Consider the following 21,291-nt stretch of genomic DNA (forward strand, 5'->3'; position numbering starts at 1 on the left):
CATGCTATGAAAGATAACGTCAGGTCTCTAGTGAGTTCAATAACAGCACATTGTAAAATTGAAAATTTTAGGAAGTTTTTTAGACGTACACTAAAGGAAATGATGAAGGTGGTTTCCCAAAAGGGTGGGGGACTAGAAAAATGGGGACAGAAATCTTTGTAAGATTTGAAAGATTTTGTTTCCATGTATTTAATTGATTCCAAAAGTATATTTAACTTGAGGCTTGAATGAAAAAAGATTTCACTGAGCTCTCTTGTTACTTCAAAGATTTTTCTAAGACCTCTGAGGAATTCCTAAAAATGGAGGGAAATGGGCGGACTTTTCCTTCTAAAATTAAAAGGGAAATGCTGAGGACACATGAAAACATATACCACATAGATATTTTCATATTAAACTACTAGTGAGTAAAATTATATTTCATCTAATATAATTTTGTTACGCAAATCAGTTAAAAGTGATACTGAGATAATATTTGTAATGAAAATGTCCTTAATATATTTTCTAATGGTTTTACTTTTTCTTAAAGCTTGGATTTTTTTTTAGTATAAATTGTGTCTACAGCTAAATTCTGCCCTTTTTGTTTAAAGTTTAAGGATATCTATACTATAAAAATTTAACTGCATGGAAATGCTCATCATCAACAATTATTAAATTTTAGAATTGAAATATACATGTGGTAGTGGTGCATATAACCCTACTTACTCAGGAGGCTGAGATCTGAGAGTGGCAATTTGAAGTCAGAATAAACCACGAGACTCTCTATGTCCAAAAGAGCTAGCAAAATAAAGCCAGAAGTGGAGCTGTGGATCAAGAGGTAGAGCACCACCCTTGAGTGGAAAAGTCAAGTGAGAGCAGAAGGCCCTGATTTCAAAGCCATGGTACTGGCACAAGAAAACAAAATAAAAAAAGACATATGCAAGCAAGATTTTTTTTTATCAAGCACTTGACAATTTATCGTTCTCAAGCATAGATCAGTAGTAAAGCACACAGGAGAGCGTGCGTGAGCGTGTTTTGTGAGATGAAGCAGAAGTGAACATGATTACAGCCTGGAGTGCTGCGAATGGAGGAAGAAACGCACGGGGCTGACATCGAAAAGACCTGTGGAGTTTGGAAGACATGATGGAGGTTAAAACAGAGACACAACCACAATGAAGAGAGGGTGTGGTGGGGCAGGATCATTGCCGCGTCGTGGGATTCGCTGCTCCACACAACCATACGCACTGTATGTTTACTGCACGCATTGCTTCATGTGTTCACACAAGTGATGTCCAAAGCATATGGGAATTTCACAGGCCAGCCACAGGTGATAAGACACTGATTCACCACCAGATAGGACCATGACAACCTACTAGAACGTTATCACTCAAGAAACGATCAGAAATTCCCTTTTCCTGTGGGCTCCCCCTTTTTGAACATAAAACACTATCCTTGCTGGACTATGGGTTGAAAGCAAGGTCGTGAGAGATAAAGTTAGAGCTCTAGGGAGCTTATCAACAACCAATTTAAAATTTCAAAACATTTTAGGACCTACACTAAAGCAATCATCTTAAGGTGATTATTCACAAGTGGAAAAAATAGAAAGTAGAGACAACAATCTATTTATTAATAGTCATGTGGAAAATTGCCCCCCAAAAATCTACCTTTTAAAATTGTAAAAGGCAAGAACTTCCTAACAAAATACCTCAGGAACATCAGGAGACAGATAGTTCTCCTGTGTTGATTCAAACCTTAAAATGAAGTGGAGAGCACAAAGCCGTTGTGAAGGAGCTGACAGTTCTTGTTAGGACCAAGGAGCCTTTCTTGACAGAAACAGTAACAGAGGAGACATCTTTGTATTTGGAGACAAAGCAGAGGTGAGCTCCCTCCTGTCTTTGCACCAGTCACATCTCTCTTATTGTCTAATTTTTAGTTCCTCACACCTCCTGCATATCTCAAATCCTTCAATTATTTTACAAATTCTTTTAGATTTGTGTGCTAACACATGCATAAGAAAGCCAGGAAACAAACTTCGAAGACTATCAAATGATGTTGAACCAATGTATTTATTCTCATTTATTGTGAATAGCTCTGGCCTTGAAAGAGATGTTCAAACATACAGAAAGCATCGACCTCGCAGTTTACTTTGAAACATGTCAGTGGCATTCAGACGCGAGACAGCTTCCCACACGCCGCTGACTCCGGGCCTCCCAGGGAAACGCCGTCCCAGGGTCTGAAGCTGGGAATTCAGTCCTGTCTTTGGCATTGTGTCCGCAGCAGTCCAGGCATGGCAGGCACCTGCCCGTGCTTGATCAAGCATCTCAGTCTGAGTCCTCGTCAAACCTCTGGAAATCGTACTTTTTTTCATTATGAAAGCAAAATACTAATTTTTTATAGAAAACTACTTTTTTCCCAGGAATTTCTTTAGAGCAATTTTGACATCCTTGTTCCTCAGGCTGTAGATCAAGGGGTTCAGCATGGGGATAATGATGGTGTAAAACACAGAGGACACCTTCCCTTGGTCCCTGGAGCTGACTGAGGATGGCTGCAGGTACATGAAGGCTAGAGTGCCGAAGAAGACAACCACAGCGGAGATGTGGGAGCTGCAAGTGCTGAAGGCCTTGGACCTGCCCTGGGCGGAGCGAATGCGGAGGATGCGGGCGATGATGAAGATGTAGGAGCCCAGGATGGTGAGGCTGGGGACGATGATATTAAATGCACTGAAGCACAGGACCACTACCTCATTGACAAACGTGCTGGAGCAGGAGAGCTCCAGTAATGGGAAAAGGTCACAGAAGTAATGGTTTATTATGTCTGCCTGGCAGAAATTCAGTCTTAGCATGAAGACTGTGTGGGCCGTGGCACCAATCAACCCCACGCTGTACACACCAGCCACCATCCAGGAGCAGACTCCACGGGACATGGTGGCATTGTAGAGCAAGGGCTTACAGATGGCCACGTAGCGGTCGTAGGCCATGGCAGACAGCATGTGGCACTCGGCTATTGCAAAAACACACAAGAAGTAGAGCTGAGCCATGCATTCAGGATAGGAGATGGTGTTCTCTGTCACAAAGCTCGCCAGCATTTTGGGGGTGATGACAGTGGACTGGCCCACATCAATGAAGGAGAGACTGCTGAGGAGATAGTACATGGGGGTGTGCAGGTGAGAACTGAGCGCGATCAGCGCGATCATGCCCAGGTTCCCCAGCACCGTGAGCACGTAGATCCCCAGGAAGAGGAGAAAGAGGGGCAGCTGGAGCCCTGGCTTCTCCGTTAGCCCCGCCAGGGTGAACTCAGTCACTGCGGAGTGGTTTCCTGGGGCCATTTCCTTTGACAATTGTATGTAAGGAAAGAAGAACGTTTATGAGGCACTTATTGTCCTGAATGGTAATGAAATGTGAAATGTCACTGAAGCCTTTTAGTCCACTTCTCGCTACTCCTAAATCTTATTTATTTCAGCAATCAAAGACCTTGAGATCCTGCCAGCATGGTCTCTCATATAAAGAGAACTTGATTTGTGACCTGTTTAGGAAGAGCTACCATTATTTGTATCTAGTCCCTTCAACCCCACATTCAACTCCAGGATCATCTGAGTGAGTACACTGGGCACTTTGCCTTCATTCTAGTATTCTCTCCTAGGTCAAGCAAACTGATTTTGTAGTAAAATAATAACATCCACAAGATACCCACGGTCAGTCTCACACTTAGTGCTGAAACATATAGGCTATGTTGCAATACTTAATATTATGTCTATTAAATTCTAAACCATGCACTAATGTGTTGTAACTAAAAGCACTATCTGTGCCTTCAGAAATGACTTGTCCAATATTTCTACACCCATTTACTGTCCCCCACCTCATCTCTGCAGGTGATGATTGCTGTATTTTCCATCTCTGGACTTGTTGTACATACCTCATTCATCTCTGTTTGTGCTGAGAGAGACTATAAAAAGGGATTCCGAGATTTAAAGTCTAGGGTTCAGGCTCACTTCTCCGTCTTCCTGGGACTTCGCGTAGGGGTATTTTCCTCTCCTTTGCTCAGAAGGCAAAACTGACATGGAGTTGGGTCACTCATCCTGCTCCCTCATGAAGTGGGTGCTCACCTCTGCCCGCCCCTCTGCACACGTCGGCTGATGTGATGGCATTCTACGCAGGACAGGCGATGAGAGACTAGGTGGGAACAGAGGGCAGTAATGAAATCTCAGGAGAATCTTTTCCCAAAACAACTAGAACTTCACACTTCCCCACTGGTTCTCAAGGGCTGATAATAGTGCCGCTCCTGTGCATGCCTTCCTGTTAGATTGTATGTTAAAAACATGCAAACATGAGAGGCAATATGAAGTCCAATGATACACCACTTTTAAAAGTCAGCATTTCTGGGTTTTTTTTTTACAAGGCGGATGCTAAAGAAATAAAGAAACGACTATCATCAATTTCTGTAGAGTTACGTGGGTATTCTCTCTGGTGCACTGAGCACCATCACCCATCCTCCAGGGCAGGGCTGCATGTCCTGACCTTTGACCTGACTAGGGAGTCATGGGGCTCCTGTGGTCTCCCTCTAAAGAAACATAACCTCAATCTACCCAAGTTCAAACCCATCATCCAGACTGGAGCTATTCAGTAACATACATGACCAGCATCCCCCAAATCACTGCAAACTAGAAAGATCTAGAGCATTCTGACAGCTTAGTGGAAGGTGAGATCTGTGCTGATAGGTCACAGGCCCATGTCTTCATGAAAGTCGCAAGATCACACTTCAACACCTTAGAAAAGAAGAAAGTGCATGGGACAGTGAATACCTGGGCCAGAACCTATGCTATGGTCCACGGAAGAATTGTTGAAGGCCCTGCAGGGGAGGGAGGTCCACCACAGTGACTCCTACACATGGTCCTTCCAGGTAAGAGGAATCGGGTGTATGCCGGAGCGTACACTCAGCATATGGAGCGTGTGCTGGGGCAGGCGGGCCATTCTGGTGGAACGAAGTATGAGTGAGAGGTGAATAAGAGGTGAAGTTAGGCGCCAGGGCTTCGGTAAATGAAATTATTCTGTACCTTGAAAGGTGGGATACTTTAGACATGAACTTTTTTTAACCTTTCTTGTCTGTTCTTATTTTTCAGCTTTTTGGGATTTAAGTAATGCACAATAAACTCCACATGTTTAATGTGTACTATTTGGTAAGTTTTGATATATATACATAAGTTTTGATATATGCAGATAAATATAATTCTGTCAACTCTCTCAAGGAAATACGTGTATGTGAGTACATTTAACCTAAGATGTACAGCACATGTATAGAAATTATCCTACACAAATAAAATGTGTCACCATCTCCCCCCAGGGACTGAGAAACTCCAATTTTTTTCCTTTTTTATTGTGAAAATACTGTACAGAGGGGTTACGATTACATGAGCAAGATCATGAGTACATTTCTTATCAAGCATTGTAACCTCCTCCTTTGTTTCCCCTTGAAACTTCATTTTATGATACAGTATTTTGGCAAATGTACTTCACTTCAAGGTCTGTGGCCTGGAAACGGCAATGTCTTTACATCCACCAGGGGGCGGTAGAGCACAATCTGCAGAGCGCAGCCAGTAATGTGGAGACTGGATGACAGATGACAGCATGACGGTGACCCAATGCTCTGTCCCAAGGGAACACAAGAGGGGTTTGGACCCCGTCGTGTGGTTCTGCTTATGATAACTTTGGAAACTAAAGATGTCAGATGGTCACTGACCTACATTGCCATGACAACTAGGAAGCCAACAGTGGCTGCTGGAATATATGCAGTATGTCTGAACAGAACACCTGGCTTAGGGCTCCTGACTTAACACCAGATGTAGCCCCTCAGGTAAGCCTGGATGGCTGTAAATGTAAGCTAAAGGGAAGAGGGCCACCACCGGTGCCATCTTCCCACTGGGACATGGCAATGAGCGATCAGAAGCCAGGGGTGATTTGGAGAGGCAGAGAAGAGCCTGTGGGCTCATTCTCAAGAAGAAGGTAAGGCGGAGTCGCCATTCCTACTCAAGCTCGTTTCCAGCGCTGAAGGCTTGCACGGAGAGCGTGAGCATTTGCTGCAGGTCACCCGTGGGGTCACTGTGGCCAGCATGCAGCTGTCCTTTTGCATTTCGCATTCCTTTATAGTGAGGAAGAGACCTGGCTCCATGCTGCCTGCAGACCATGCCCAGTGCCGCTTCCTCCTCTCACATTACGGGAACACGAAGCTCCAAAACCGAGGAGAGTAGATCCTGTTGCCGGCGCATCTATCAAAGGGAAATTCCACATTCCCTAGCTCTTAGGGTTGCTAGGAATCAAAACATAAATCAACCCTCACAACCAGGACTTGCAAATTTAGTATAAATCTCAGTTTTAAATATGCTACCTGAAACCTACCACATCCTGTATACTTGCCATTTCTGTATGCCTAACTACAAATTGTGCCTAATTGCAAATCGAACTTGGTATAATATTGTGGAGGACTGCTGTTCTCTAAAATGAGGTGCTCCCTTCCACCATCTTGAATGCAGGTGTGGACTAGTTACCAGTACCATCTTTATCTCCAATGACAACATAGCTATAATGGTTGACCAGAGTTTCGGAGTGGTCTCCAAACCTTCCTTGTGTCTTGTTGGAATAGAACATCAGCTTCTTTCCACGTTGAGTGCCTTTACAATTTTGTTCCTTCATATAAATCTCTGTGTGGATGTGCCAGCTATTTAATTGAGTTAGAAAAATCTTTGCCATCTCATTTCCTTTGCAGTCATGCTCTTGTTTCAGCCTGCTACTTGTTATTAAGACCTGTTACCCACAAAGGGATTGCAAGCCAGGCAAGGTGCCACACACCTGTAATCCAGCACGGTAGAGGTGGTAGCAAGTAGTCTCGTGCATTTTGGGTTTGAAGGTGAAATGCCCTCCCCAGGGTGAAGGGCTAAGCACTTCGTCTGGCAGCTGTAGACCAACTGAATGGTTTGGGCCATTGATGGTGTGGGGACGATTGAACCCAAAGCTTTGTGCTCGCTGGGAAACTGCTTTACCATGAGCATGCCCCTGGCTCTGTCTTTTCTTCTTTACCTGATAAATAAAGATGGACATCAGACTTGGCTCTAGTGGCTTATTGGGCTTTGTTGGTTTTTATATTCTGTTCTTAGCATTGAAAGATTGCCTTTTTCCAGTGGTCTACAATGTTCACTTCTCTGAACAGCAAATCCTCATGAATGTTTTAGCTGGTTTGTCATCACTCTGAGCCTTCTTCAAGCCCCTGGTCCACTGATTTCCCATCAGTAAATTACAGTCCCTGGAAGTAGTTGAGGTTCTGTTTTACAACACTGGAAATCTCTCCCTGAGTGTGTTGTCCTGACAAGCTCCACATGTTGCTATAACAACAGACGTCTTCCTCCAAATGGATTTTTGCAGAACAAGACAAAATTTCCATTGAAAATCTGCAAGTTTTCTTTTTTTGGGGGTGGGGGGGTCCAGTCATGGGGCCTGAACTCTGGGCCTGGGCACTGTCCCTCGGCTCTTCAGCTCAAGGCTAGCGCTCTACCACTTGAGCCACAGCACCACTTCTGGCTTTTTTCTTTTTGCTTACGTGGTGCTGAGGAATCGAACCCAGGGCCTCAGGCATGCAAGACAAGCACTCTACCACTGAGCCACCTTCCCAGCCCCTCTGCAAGTTTTCTTTAAGTAAACTTAAAAGATAAATATATTTCATAACAATGAAGTAGGGGCCAAAATGCGAAACCAAAAATGAAGCAGCTACATGTAGATTTTTAGGTTGAACTGTAACCAAATATTGTGGCTTCATATGTATTATTTTATAGTGTACTTTTTTTCATTGTTGATGGTTTGAACTTTAATAAAAGATAAATATATTTATCTGTGGCTGCCCCTACACCAGACCTCAGTGTACATTTTTTCTAAGCCACTCAAATTGCCTCTCTTGATTGCTAGACTTGACTCTAGCAGAACATGCTTCCATGTGAAGCATTTTGCTCAAGACAGCTCAAAATAATACTAATAAGATAGGTATGCCAAAACGTCTAAAAGAAACCCCTTTGTACAACTACTTAAGGATATTAATAATAATTTTTCCTTTTTTTTTTTTAGGTTCAGGACTGGCACTTGAACTCAGTACCTGCAGCTGCTTTTGCTTCCTGGCTAGCTCTCTGCCAATGAAGCCACGCCTCCAACTCCAGTTTTTAAAAAGTATTCAAGTAAGTCTAAATGTTGGATAGAGAAAGCCGTGAACAGGATGCAACTGTTTGATAAGTGGACACATTTACTCAGATTATAGTTAAGTTTTAACCAGAATCCATAGGTCCCTTAATGGAAGATCACTGGGTATACCCATTTCTCTGATAGACTGGACACTGATGGTAAAATATTAGTCTCTGAGCATAACCTATGCAAAGTCCCAAGTTATTTGTGAGTGTATCTCTTTAATATGTGGACCCGAGAGCAGATCGCTGTTCATATCTACTGCAACTTCACCAACCTCACAGGCTTCTAAATGAAACCAACTGGTCAATATTGAAGAGTTTCACAAAGCACAAATACCCTCAAGAGGGCATGTCAGAAAATATCCCCGTGATCATGATTAGAACCGGAGCACACAGTGTTGTTGAAATCTCTCTGTCCTGAATCAGGAAATGCACGGTACCGAATCAGATTTGCTTTCTGATAGTGTAACTGATCTCTTTTGCTCATTATTCCATTCTGCTCCTTACTTCTGTCCTTGCTCATGTGACCTTTTGGATTAAAGGCTGTAGTCTCACAGTGATGAGGGAGGGCCTGCCAATAAAGGAAAAGTAGACTTAGATGATATTCCTTTAAATCAGTCCCTTGTATAACCATACAGATGTGTTGCTGGCCTCTTTTTAAAAATCATATAATTGGATGACATTTGGGATGACCTAGGCATGGAAATAATCAACAATCTGCAGAGCAACCAAGGATACAGAGAAGGACAGAGGATGAGAAAAGTGGACAGCAAACAGCATGAGATCGTGTGATGGGATTCAGGAGGAAAGAACCTTTATCATTATTTATTTGGAAGATGCTGGAAGGAGTTGTTTCAGCCAGATAACAGAGAAGAATGAGGAAGTGAGGATTCTGACCACTGACTGCTGGGGTAAGATCCTATAAAGAGTCTCGGGGATACAGTCACCGGGTCTGAGATCAGATGGCTGAGGTTTCCGGCACCTTCCGGTGTCATGAGCCTCATGAGCGTGAGCATCCACCTCATCCTGCCGATTCTGAGACTTCCCACTCAAAACACACAGCGCCTCTATCTGATTATCTGTGGCCGTTACGAGTTGGAGTTGGGAGCAAGTTTTAAGAGGAACGCTGCGTCTTCTTGCAGCTTACCCCTTCGGCCGTCTGAGGCCCTGACTCCAAGCCTCTGGGTATTGGCTTGCACAGGAACTTTATCACACTTAGCTTCATTTTGGAAAAGCAATAACTTGTGATTCATAAAACTCTGAATGAAAGTAACAAAGCATGACCTTATTTATTCATGTTTGCAAAAAAAATGTATAAGAGATACTATTTGATAAGTTATAGAACAAAGAAACTAGACTCCTGGTGTGCTCCGCTCCCAGACCCGGCAACAAACAGAACCTGCAGGACCTCATCATGTGACGGTTAGAGGTAAAATATGCATCAAAAATAATCGCCCTTGTTATGTTTGATGGACTTTGGAAATTATTTGATCGATGTGTTTTTATTCCTCAGCCGCATTTTCACTGGCCTTGCTGCTCACAATCTCATTTCACGAGACCCTGTGAACTCGGTCTGGTCTGTGGCTGACTCACGGGTCCTAGGAGACGGGTCTCCAAGGCAACCGAGTGCAGAGCCCAAGGAGAGCACAGGCAGGGCCAGCGAAGGACCCCCCTAAGCCTGACTTTCCTTCTCTTTGGGTCTTGACAGCAGAGCCTATGTCCTCAGCCTGGGTGAAACCAGCGGTGTACAAACCTACTACATCCTTCCCCATGCTGAGCATCATACAGATTCCATAAAGTCCTATCATGTAATAAAAGCGTGATGTCTCACTTATCAGTGAGGACAGGCCCTGAGAAATGTGTCATTAGGTGATTTTGTCATTGTGTCAAGAGTACCACGGCATATGTTTATACAAATTACCTGCATGGTTTACATCAGTTCCTCCATGAGACCTCTTGATATAATTTAAAAACAGAGTACACATGAGATGATAAAGCTGCTATTGATTTAACAATATAGTTTTTTGTTTTTTGTTTTTGTTGGTCAGGGGGTCTGAACTCTGGGCCTGGGCGCTGTCCCTCAGCTCTTTATCAAGGCTAGCACTCGACCACTTGAGCCACAGCGCTACTTCCACCTCTTTCTGCTTATGTGGTGCTGAGGAATCAAACCCAGGGCCTCATGCATGTGAGGCAAGCACTCTACCACTGAGCCACCTTCCCAGCCCCTAACAGTATAGTTTTAAATTAAACCTTATTTCATAGGCAGAAGCACCCCCTGAATATAACAATAAAATCTATAGCATAAAACCAAACGCAGTAACATGCACCTGTAATCCTAGTTACTCAGGAGGCTTAGATCTGAAGATTGCAGTCCTACGCCAGCCTGGGCAAGAAAGTCCATGAGACTCTTATCTCCAAATACCACCAAAAGATTGGAAGTGGAATTGTGGTTCAAGTGATAGAGCACCAGCCTTGAGGGGGAAAAGCTAAGGAACAATGCCCAAACCCTGAGTTCAAGCCCCAGTACTTTCATAATACAAAAAATGAAACAAAGCAAACAAACAAAATAAACCTCTGTGGTATAGTGAATACACAAACCAGTCACCTAAGGATCCACTGCTACAACCCAGTACCTCATGCTGAGCTGTTCTTACAGATAACTGGAAGTGTAGTAGGTTTGTTTATACCCACATTACCACAAACACGTGAGCGCATGTGTCTCTCTCATGTTGAAAGGGCTACAAAGCAACTGAGCATCAGGACCTCTCCAGTTCTGTAATGATCTTAAGAGAGCACCTTGCATTCGTGGTCCAGTATTGGAAGCACCATTGCTTGGTGCACAGCTGAACAGAGTATATGTATTTTATAATAAAGAGCTGCACCATATCTAACAAATATTCTATTCTTATAAACAAAATCAAATTGGGAAAAGAAAACTGTTGGCATTTTTCTTGTTTTCTTGTCACTCTTGTGCCTTAGCCTCTCATGGATTCTTTTTTTTTTTTTTGTCCCTAATTCCTCAATTTTTTTATTCTTCTAAGTTTTCCACTACTTTCATATCCCCTCAACTGATAAAACTTTATTTAAATGTCTGCTACACTAGGCCTGTCTCAACATTTACAGGTAGAACTTGCTTCTCTTATTTGACCCATTTTATATTTTAACTACGTTCATTTTGTGATGGGTGATGCATAATTTGTTTCATAATTAATAGTTCTTTCTGGTTCATTTTTTATTCTCTGAAATTCTTTGTTAGATAGCATGAAACATTTGCTCAATTAATGCAACAAGTTAATTAAAATAGATAGAATCTACTTAGATCTGGGATCCAGACTCCAAATTTTGTACCTTAATTTATATCAATATAAATTGCATTAATTATATTAATTTAATTGCAATGAAATTATAGTTAGGAACTATTTACAGTGGTCATTTCAGAGTTCTAGTTCTAAGCTCAAAGTTTCTTTTATACTGATTAAGAACTAGGAATAAGGAATAATTTCCATTGTACTTCTGCTGGCTTTTGGGGTGATCTGACCTAAATGTGTTTCTTGAGTTTGACCACAGTTGGATTCCAAGTGGCTTGGCATAGTTCTATAAATAACAAAGTTGGCAGTGGCTGAGGGCCAGCTGTGCAAAGATATCATCTACCAGGAAATGGGCAGCTTGATACTGCAAATAGCTAACACCGTTCAACTATGCCCAGGCTCCTGGGCTGGAGTGAGAGGGGAGAATTAAAGATGGAAGTGGTAAGCAAAGATCCACAGAAGTGCCCAGTGCCTCTCCCTGGAAAGCTTCAATCTATGTGGTAGATAAGCTCCAAATTGCTGCAGAATCTTGTTCCAGAACACATAAGATTAATAGATTTAAATACATTTCCTTGACAGAACTATACTTTTTTCTTATTTCTTTCTGTGTTTTTTTATGAATATTGCTTGCCCTGTTGATTCATTGCACATAAAATAATTGCTTTACATGACATTGACAATCCTATACATCCCTATCTACTTACATCTAAAAGGACATAAGCATTTATTGCTCTGAGCCCACCCCCTTTTTTTGTGGTCCTGGGACTAAAATTCAGCACCTAGGGTTAAAATTCAGGCATTGTCCCCTGAGCTTTTTTTCCTCAAAGCTAGGTGTCTACCATTTGAGCCACAGCCATTACTCTGCTTTGGCATAGATTTTTCATTCATTTTGCACCCTAAAGGATTTCTACTGTGTTTTGCTAGAACAATAGAATCCAATATATTGTGTCTTGTTCAAATAATTGTTATTCTCAGCGATTATATTATGCATAAGCCAGTATGAGCATATGCGCATCTTTTCATATATTTAAATTATATATTCCTTTGTGCCATGAAAATACCTAGGAGTATAAACTGCATGTAGCCAGGGATTCAGAACAGGAGAGCTGGGTGTGGGATATCGCATGTCTCAGCCTTGTGGCTGATGGAAAGAACCAGCAAGTCTCCGGTTCATCCAAACCATGAGGGTCGTCATGGTTGGTAAGTTAAGCCTTCTGCATTCCATCCTGAAATTCACCAAGTCTCCAATTGCTCACGCAGGCCCTGTGGCTCGGGTTTTAATTCTTGTTCTTCGCCATGTGCTGGGCAAAGCCACTTCTGAACCCTGAAATATGATCGCCAGCTGCCAGTGGCATTGCTGCACGGTGAGCGCATCCTGCACACAGCACAGAGCTGCGGGAGCCAAGGCCTTCCCAAGGCTCCGTGTCCACCTTTGTAATTCCCCATTACCACTACCAATTGCATTGTAACTGGTGAGTGCGATTTTTATCACTAGCTCGGATATGAAGAGACATAGGGAGGCTGGGAAGTACGAGCGTTTTAGGAAGAATCAACTTCAGTAAAGCTGTCCACAGCAGGCAAACGGGCAGAGCCTCAGGCTCCTGTGAGGTCACATTCATGGTTAGCTTTCCCTGAGCTGCAATTGCAGAGAGAGCCATGAGGCATAAACACTTGAATAAACTTTTTTTTTTTTTGCATTGCTCAGGCCAATTTTCCCTGTCTTATTAACCGACGCTGCCCCTTGACACAACCCACAAATAAGGACCAAAAATGAGAGGGAAAAAAATTCAAAGTTGTAATGAGCTTGAGAGGTATCTCGCAGGAGTGATACCACTGAGATTAATTAATGTGAAAAGTTTTCTTCTCTGTGAATCCCTGTGGGAGCTATGGCAAGTTGATGTAAGCGGTTCGCATTTTTGTAAATATGTTTCTTATTAAGATCCTTCCATTATCTAATTTAAGAAAGAAGCACTATTATCTGAGTTTCAACAAATGATGATGATTGGGCTTGGGAATAGCAGGACCACGTGATTAGTTTTGAACAAGTTGCCTAATCCAATTTTCCCATCTGTAAGATAGAGATAATATCAATTAGTCTGCGCTTCCTAGTCTTATTATGAGAGTTAAGTAGATGAAACTACAAAGGACTAAACACAGTACTCAACTCATGTCAAATACTACAAATCTTAGCTGATCACAACAAAACTTTTATATTCTCTTGGTATCTCAAAGATGGCCTGGTGGTTAGCCTTATTGTTTCCTTTTCTATCTGCAGTTATAATTTGAGTCTGAGTTTGTGCATCTAACTGAAACCCTCTCCAATCGAATATGACCTTTAATCTTATAACTATGCTATTGTTGACAAGTTCTTAACGTCCAGTGGTTATTACAAGTTAGGAAGGTTGTCACTACTGATGTTTCCTGAGAATGTCAGTCAGTTTAAAACAGGCTCATGTTCTCTACTATTTTTTCTTACCTTGTCATTATATTTTTGCCTACAATTTGTTATTTGTAGCTAAAGCCCAAATACACATTGAATTGACATGGACTATGTAATTATGATACAACCTCCAATACTTCTATCATGTGTTAGGGCTCAGCAGCTCATGAGCCTTATGTTAAAGAGAACTGAGGACTAGAATTCTACTGTGTGAATGTAAGTGAACCCAGAAAGCATTATATATTCAAATGCTGTAGTCTATACAACACTGGCTCTATTGGTTCATTTTTATGTGTTAACTTGGTTTGGCAACAGAATGTCCAGATACTTGGGCAAATCTTACTCTGAGCATTTGTGCAGGTGTGCACAATGACAGTAACGTTTCAGTCACTACACAAAGTAGAGCTTGCCCTGCCTCTGTGGGTGGCTCCCCTCCCCCCCTCCATCAGTGGAAGGCCTGGCACAAAGACGCTAAGTGGACAAGAACTCAGTGGTCTGACTGATAGCAGGACAGCCCGCCCTTAGACTAGAATGTGTACCCCTGGCTTGTCTGCTTCTCACGCTTTCACAGTCAGGCAGAGTTACACTGAATTTACACCAGCAGCTCCACTGGCCAGCTCCAAATCTTGGCATTTCTTAGCCTCCAAATCTGTTAACCAGTTTCTGATAACACACACACACACACTCACACACACACACACACACACACACTCACACACATATACACACATACACACACAGAGACAGACACAAAGTCTTCAACTTATGATAGTTTTACTTTTGATTTATTTATTTAGTTTTTTACTTTCAAGTGGTACGAATGCTGTATGTGCACTAAAAATTGTACTTTCCACTTTGAACCTTGACCTCTTCCTCCATGGACTATATGCAGTGTCACCATCTTGCAGTGTTGGGCAGTGGTGGAGAACCTCAGCTCCATCATCTGCACCAGATCCACAGGATAGACAACCAGTGTGACCAGCTGTTTACTACTGTGTGGCCAAGTGACGGTGACAGGTATGCTAGGTCTAGTAAATGGACTGTCACCTGACAACACCTTCAACTTACCGTAGCTTAATTAGGATGTAACTGGGTCAATCTAGGGCATTTTGTATGTGTATCTGTTGGGCTCATCTCTGGAAAACCCGGACTAATTAGCTAACATGCTAGCTAGCTTATAAATAAGCTAAGCCCTGGGCCTGGATAACATTCTTTGATCCTCACAATGACCCTGTAAGGGAAGGTCTTTGTCCTGGTCGCTCCTTTGACAAGACCGTACTCAGAGTTCCCCAGTGACTCAGAAGGTCAGTGCCTGAGCGGGCAGTCTAAAGATTTGATTGTAAAGCTCACCACATACTTAAACACTACTCATAAACAATGTTTTATGTCACTAGTGTTCCTGAAGGGCTGGTTCCAAGGAGAAGTCTCATGAGTTGAAAACTACCAGACTGAAATGTCAGTCGTAGCGTACTTCAGCAACACAGAGAATGAGAGCAAGAGAGAGAGAGAGAGAGAGAGAGAGAGAGAGAGAGAGAGAGAGAGAGAGAGAGAGAGAGAGAGAGAGGAGGGGGGGGGAAGTCAAGAAATGCAAAAAGCAAAGTCAAATCTGTTCAGGAGACAAAGAAGCCAACAACACAACAGAACAACAGTCTGGATTGGACAGGATCCGCACTGCCATCAGTGAGTAAGACACGTGCTGGCTCATAACCTGGACTCCTGACGTAGCCCCTCTTCGTGGCCCTCTGTCTACCCTCTCCTCATTCACCCGCCAAGGCTCCACACCAGCGTCTGCTTCGAGTCTAAGCCCACAGATGGCTGGGTCAGTGGTGAAGGACATGCCTACCTTTGCTTCACCTAGGAAAGACCTGCTGTCAGTCTTAGCCAGAAATCAGACAACAGAAGGCCTTTTTTTCATATAACTTTTTAAAAAATTGTTATTGTAAAGGTGATGTACAGAGGGATTACAGTTACATAAGGTAATGAGTTCTTTTCTTGTTTCAACACTGTTCATATGACACTATTTGAAACTATAGGATTACATCTCTTTTACATGTGCATCAAAATCCAGAAGAATAAAGTCACGGCAGGCCTTGGAGGAGACCTTCATGGCCACCTCCATGAGAAATCACCATGATGAAGAGGAAAAGGAAGAAGGATGTGTGAAAAGAAAGATGACAAAACTGAAGGTTGTCAAGCAGAAGGTCTGGGTGGTTCTGTTTACTGAGAAAAGTACGCCCCCCCCCCCCCCCATTGCAGTGTGCGTTCCATAAGCACACAGGCCGTAGAGTCAGAAAGTCATCTTGGCATCTTAGCTCCTCGTATTACAGAATGGAGATGATAGTACAAATACCCGTGCTTCTCAAATTCAGAAATACTTATGAGATCCTTTGTGCTGTGCCGTGTGCGTGGATTGAACCGCTGCCTTCATGACTCCTCAGGAAGGAAGCCCAATCGATGCAGGACCCTCCTCAGCGAGGACTTCACCTCTTTATTCCTGAGGCTGTAAATCAAAGGATTCAGCATGGGGGTGACCAGGTTATTCAGGACCTGAACGGTTGCATTCAGCCAGGGATTGGGGATGGGCTGCAGGTAGATGAGGACCACCGGCATAAAGGAGAGGAGGATGGCCGTGAGGTGGGCGCTGCAGGTGGAGAAGGCCCGGCGCCGGCCCTCTGCAGAGCGGATGCGCAGGATGGAGCCCACGATGCAGCTGTAGGAGGCCAGGATGAGGAGGAAGCAGCTGAGGGGCATGAGGCCCACGCTGACCAACCCCACCAGCTCCAGGGACGAGGTGTCTGCGCAGGCCAGCTTCAGCATCACCGGGATGTCGCAGAAGTAATAGTCCACCTCGTTGGGGCCGCAGTAGGGCAGCTGGAAGGTCAGCACAGTTAGAAAGATGGCCTGGATGCAGCCACAGAAGGAGGTGCCCAGCGCCAGGATGGCACACACTCTGTGGCTCATGATGGTGGAGTAGCGCAGAGGAAAGCAGATGGCCACGAAGCGGTCGTAGGCCATCACCGTGTACAGGAAGCACTCGGTGCAGCCCAGGAAGTGGTAGAAGAAGAGCTGGGACACGCACCCCGAGTAGGAAATCACTCGGCTGTTCCCCACAAGGTAGAAGAGCATCTTGGGGGAGCTCACCGAGGGGAAGAATATATCAAAAATAGACAGCTTGCACAGGAAGAAGTACATGGGTGTGTGCAGCCGGGGGGAGGAGACAATGGCCAGGAAGATGAGCAGGTTTCCCAGCAGGGTGAAGACATAGAAGGCCAGGAACAGGAGGAAGAGTATGGTTTCCAGGCCCTCCGTGTGCGGGATGCCCAGCAGGACGAACTCTGTCACCACTGACACATTCCTCATCACTGTGAGAAAGCCTGACTTTGAAAAGATTCCAAGACTCCCAAATCTGCACCCCAGTGTCTGACTATAAAACGTTTTACTGCTGAGGGCGTTATTTCTGTCTTTTAACAAGCCCCAGCCTGTCTTGTTAGAAAGGTTGTTGTAAATCTCTCAGATAATACAAAACACCTGTTTCAGAGTCAGTTTATGTGGCCTCTGGAGGAAATATTTTGCAAAGGCTAATGGTTTCCACATCAAGACCAGAAAGTTTATTGACATTTTCAAAAATATTCTTGAGTCAAAAATGTTTTTCTAGGGCTTGGCTTTCTTTGAGCATGTTTACATTTGGTGTTCTTGTGCTATCTGTAAGTAACAAACTCCTGTTTCACCCTCTGAAAAAATAACAGGAATAAAATTATATTTACACACCAGAGCAATGAATAGAAATCTGACTTTGTAGCCTATGAGCTATATTAGTCAAGATCATTTACGTGGTGTGTTTCATAGGCATAACTTCATAAGCTGTGAACAACAAAAACCGTAATAGTAAAAGCATCATCCTCATTATGAACATACCCTTGCTATCCCAGGACACATGACGAATTGACCGAGATGAAAAATGCTAATGATTTAGTCTACGAGTCTCTTACTCTGTGTCTCTGATCAATGTATCTGAAGCTTAGTTCTATAAGTGCTTTCGCTGAATGTTGCACCTCTGTCATCTGCAAATCATTTTTTTATGAAATCACTCTATAGAGTCAACTAGCTGACATCTTGTATCATGAGTGTTACGGTCTCCCACGCCACACATGTGCATGGGCACATACGTGCCTCTGTACCAGTTCAGGAAGTTTTACTATGTTCCAAGCACTGGCTCCATGGTCTAAAAATACGGCTTATCATTGAAGGTGGTGATGGAGACAGTACGTTACACAGCACTGTCCTAGAACCAGGCAGGATGAAGAGTCAGGAGAGAACTCGCCAGCCTCTGAGGTGTGAGCAAGCCCAGCGCACCTGCAGCGTGTGGGCAACACAGCCTCTGGGAGCTCCTCTTCCCTCCTGGGTCAGAACACACTCTGACTCCACACCTGGCCCACGCTGACTCCAAGTCTGGATGGATTTTAAAGCCCACTTCAGGAAAAGAAAATTCCTAAGAACCAGAAAGGTCCGTGTGTGTGTGTGTGTGTGTGTGTGTGTGTGTGTGTGTGTGTGTGTGTGTGTGTGTGTGTGTGTGTGTGTGTGTGTGTGTGTGTGTGTGTGTGTGTGTGTGTGTGTGTGTGTGTGTGTGTGTGTCTGGGGGGGGAGAACCTAAGAACGAGATACAGAAGGTCAAACACTCACAGTCTACCTGGAAGCTTGGGGTTTCTGGAGCGCGGTTAGGAGCTGACCCTCGCAGCTCCTGTGTGAAGCACAGTGCTCTGGGCTGGGCCTGCGGTCCCTGACTGTGAAGACTGAGGTCTCCAGGGGCTCCTGCAGCCCCGCCCCGCACACAGCCGCCACCTCCCTGAACTCAGAGTAATTTCCCAACCCTCTTAAGCCCACTGGGACTCGGTGCCAGCGCTGAGGGAGCAATTCCTTTGTCAACTTTATTCCTCATGCGATGGCGAGCAAACGGCAATGACCTCCTGGAAGGAGACGCTCCATGAGAGAAGTGTGTCCACAGATTGCCTGCCTGGCAGAATGGACTCAGAGGCCAGCAGGGGCCAGGGGAGCGATGGAGGGGTGAGGGGATGATGGAGGGGTGAGGGGAATGATGAAGGGGATAAGGGGATAATGGAGGGGTGAGTGGTGTGATGGAGGGATGAGGGGGTAAAGGACGGGTGAGGGGATGATGGAGGAGTAAGGGGGATGATGGAGGGGTGAGGGGGATGATGGAGGGGTGAGGGGGATGATGGAGGGGTAAGGGGGATGATGGAGGGGTGAGGGGATGATGGAGGGGTAAGGGATGATGGAGGGGTAAGGGGGATGATGGAGGGGTGAGGGGTGATGGAGGGGTGAGGGGTGATGGAGGGGTGAGGGGTAGGGAGTGATGGAGGGGTGAGGGTGATGGAGGGGTGAGGGGCAGGAAGTGATGGAGGGGTGAGTTGGTTTAGGATACTTCGGGTGATTATATAGAAATGTCAAAACAGAATCCTCCTGTATGAATAATAGATGCTAATTTTTAAAATCTTCAAAAAGCAGGGATGAAGAGAAAATGTATTAGCGGAAGCATGGTGCATGCAGGAGAGAATTCACATGGTGGAGCTCTGCTGAACAACTAACTTACAGTCTAACAAAATGAATACGGAGGCTGGAACTGGAGACATGTGTGGGGAGGCAGGTGAGGACGGGGATGAGGGGAGGATGGAAGAGCCCACCGTTGTGTCCCGGGCATAGCCAGTGACACCAGAAAGATCGGGGGGAGGGGTGGGACTGGGAGGAATGGGGAAGCAATGAAAGGCATGGTATCAACCTAGATAAACTGGCATGTTGATTGGTAACCCTTCTGTACAACTACTGAAAGAATATAATGTAAAGAAGGCTAATAAGCAAAGAAAAATTGCCATTTAAGGCAAAATTACAGTCATTTAGTAACTACTTATTGTGCATCAACCATCAGAATAAATCCTAAAATAATAAGACCCAGCTCATAAAATGATTGATATATTTATGTCTTAAAAGAAAAACATAATACATAATATTTAGTTAACCATTAACTGTAAGCTCTTATCACTTGCTAAGTACTACACATTAATGTAGCACTCATTTAATCTCATTAGTGCATTTCATCTTCCAAAAAATCTTTATGAAGTGGACTATATTATTTAACAAAACAAAAAAGTTAATAAAAATATACAATTTCAGTAATGATCTAATGAAATACGAGTGGACCTTCAAATTAATGCTGAATTAGGCTGACTTACACTGCAAGAGATATAACACATATACATAATAGTTGTTACAAAAATGACCATGGGCTCTGCGACCATTCTCTCAAATCTAACCAGAAAGGTATCGAGCTGGCAGTATTTCCCACATTGTTGTTGTTATTTGTCATGGGGCTTGAACTCAGGGCCAGGGGAATGCTCCTGAGCCCTTTTGCTCAAAGCTGGCACCCTACCACTTTGAACCACAGCTCCACTTCCATTTTTTTTTTCTGGTAGTTGATTGGAGATAAGAGTCACTCAGACTTTCCTGCCAGGGCTGGCTTTGAACGATGATGCTCAGATCTCTGCCTCCTGAGTAGCTGGGATTACAGGCGTGAGCCACCAGGGCCCAGCCCCAGATTTTTTATAGTAGAACATTTAGTATCAATTGAATCGTTTTAAACAAGGAAGCAGGGTTGACAATAGTTGTGCTGCATCTCAAAACTGAAATGATGTATCTGTTTTCTTGAAGCTACCAAAAAGGCAAGTTTATTACTCATTCCAATTTTCAAATTCTCACTTGCTGCAATCTCATTATCCACTGGGTTAATTATCAAAGACTGAATCAAGCAGGTCATCCTAGCCTCATTTTATAAAGAAGGACCTAGGAAGTTGCCTGAAGTTAGGCCCACAGGAAAGCCCGGGTGTTCCTAAACTTAGCTCACTTTCCACCCGCCATCATCTGATTCCTAAAGTGCCTCAGCCTCCCAGCTGCCCCCGTGAGAGCCGCGCTGCGCTGCGAGCTCATCCTGCAGATCTGGGCGCGTCTCCACCAGCCTCACACTGCCAGCCTCTACTGGAGTGTCACCACGGGGATGCTAGAGGCTTTTGCTGAAATAAAACCATCTTTCACAGTCACCCTTTTTTTCTAAAATGAAGTATAGCAAAAACTAAGTTTTTTTTTGACTTGGGGTGGTTTTTTGGCAAAATAATTCTAGTCTCAAGAAATTTGGTCTATTTACAAAACTTTAGCAAGGATGGTAATTCTATACATAGCTGAAAAGATGATATTTTGGACAAAGACTTGGTAATAGTCGAAGGGCCTTACTGTATCCATTAAGCCAGCCTGAGTGGTGTATATACATTGGCTTGTGAAATGGAGCCTCA

General features: G+C 43.9%; 2 protein-coding genes across 2 annotated transcripts; both read right to left on the reverse strand.

Annotated features, from left to right (window-relative positions):
* Window positions 1-2,377: 2,377 nt before the first annotated feature.
* Window positions 2,378-3,307, reverse strand: LOC138809490 (olfactory receptor 8G50-like). The gene has a single exon (XM_069996060.1). The coding sequence runs from the start codon at window positions 3,299-3,301 to the stop codon at window positions 2,378-2,380; it is 924 nt and encodes a 307-aa protein (XP_069852161.1). The 5' UTR covers window positions 3,302-3,307.
* Window positions 3,308-16,363: 13,056 nt separating this feature from the next.
* Window positions 16,364-17,299, reverse strand: LOC138809649 (olfactory receptor 10D1B-like). The gene has a single exon (XM_069996412.1). The coding sequence runs from the start codon at window positions 17,297-17,299 to the stop codon at window positions 16,364-16,366; it is 936 nt and encodes a 311-aa protein (XP_069852513.1).
* Between the last annotated feature and the right edge of the window lie 3,992 nt (window positions 17,300-21,291).

The sequence above is a fragment of the Dipodomys merriami genome, unplaced genomic scaffold, assembly GCF_024711535.1.
Source record: "Dipodomys merriami isolate MVZ:Mamm:240054 unplaced genomic scaffold, mDipMer1.0.p SCAF_103, whole genome shotgun sequence".
Classification (NCBI taxonomy): Eukaryota; Metazoa; Chordata; class Mammalia; order Rodentia; family Heteromyidae; genus Dipodomys; species Dipodomys merriami.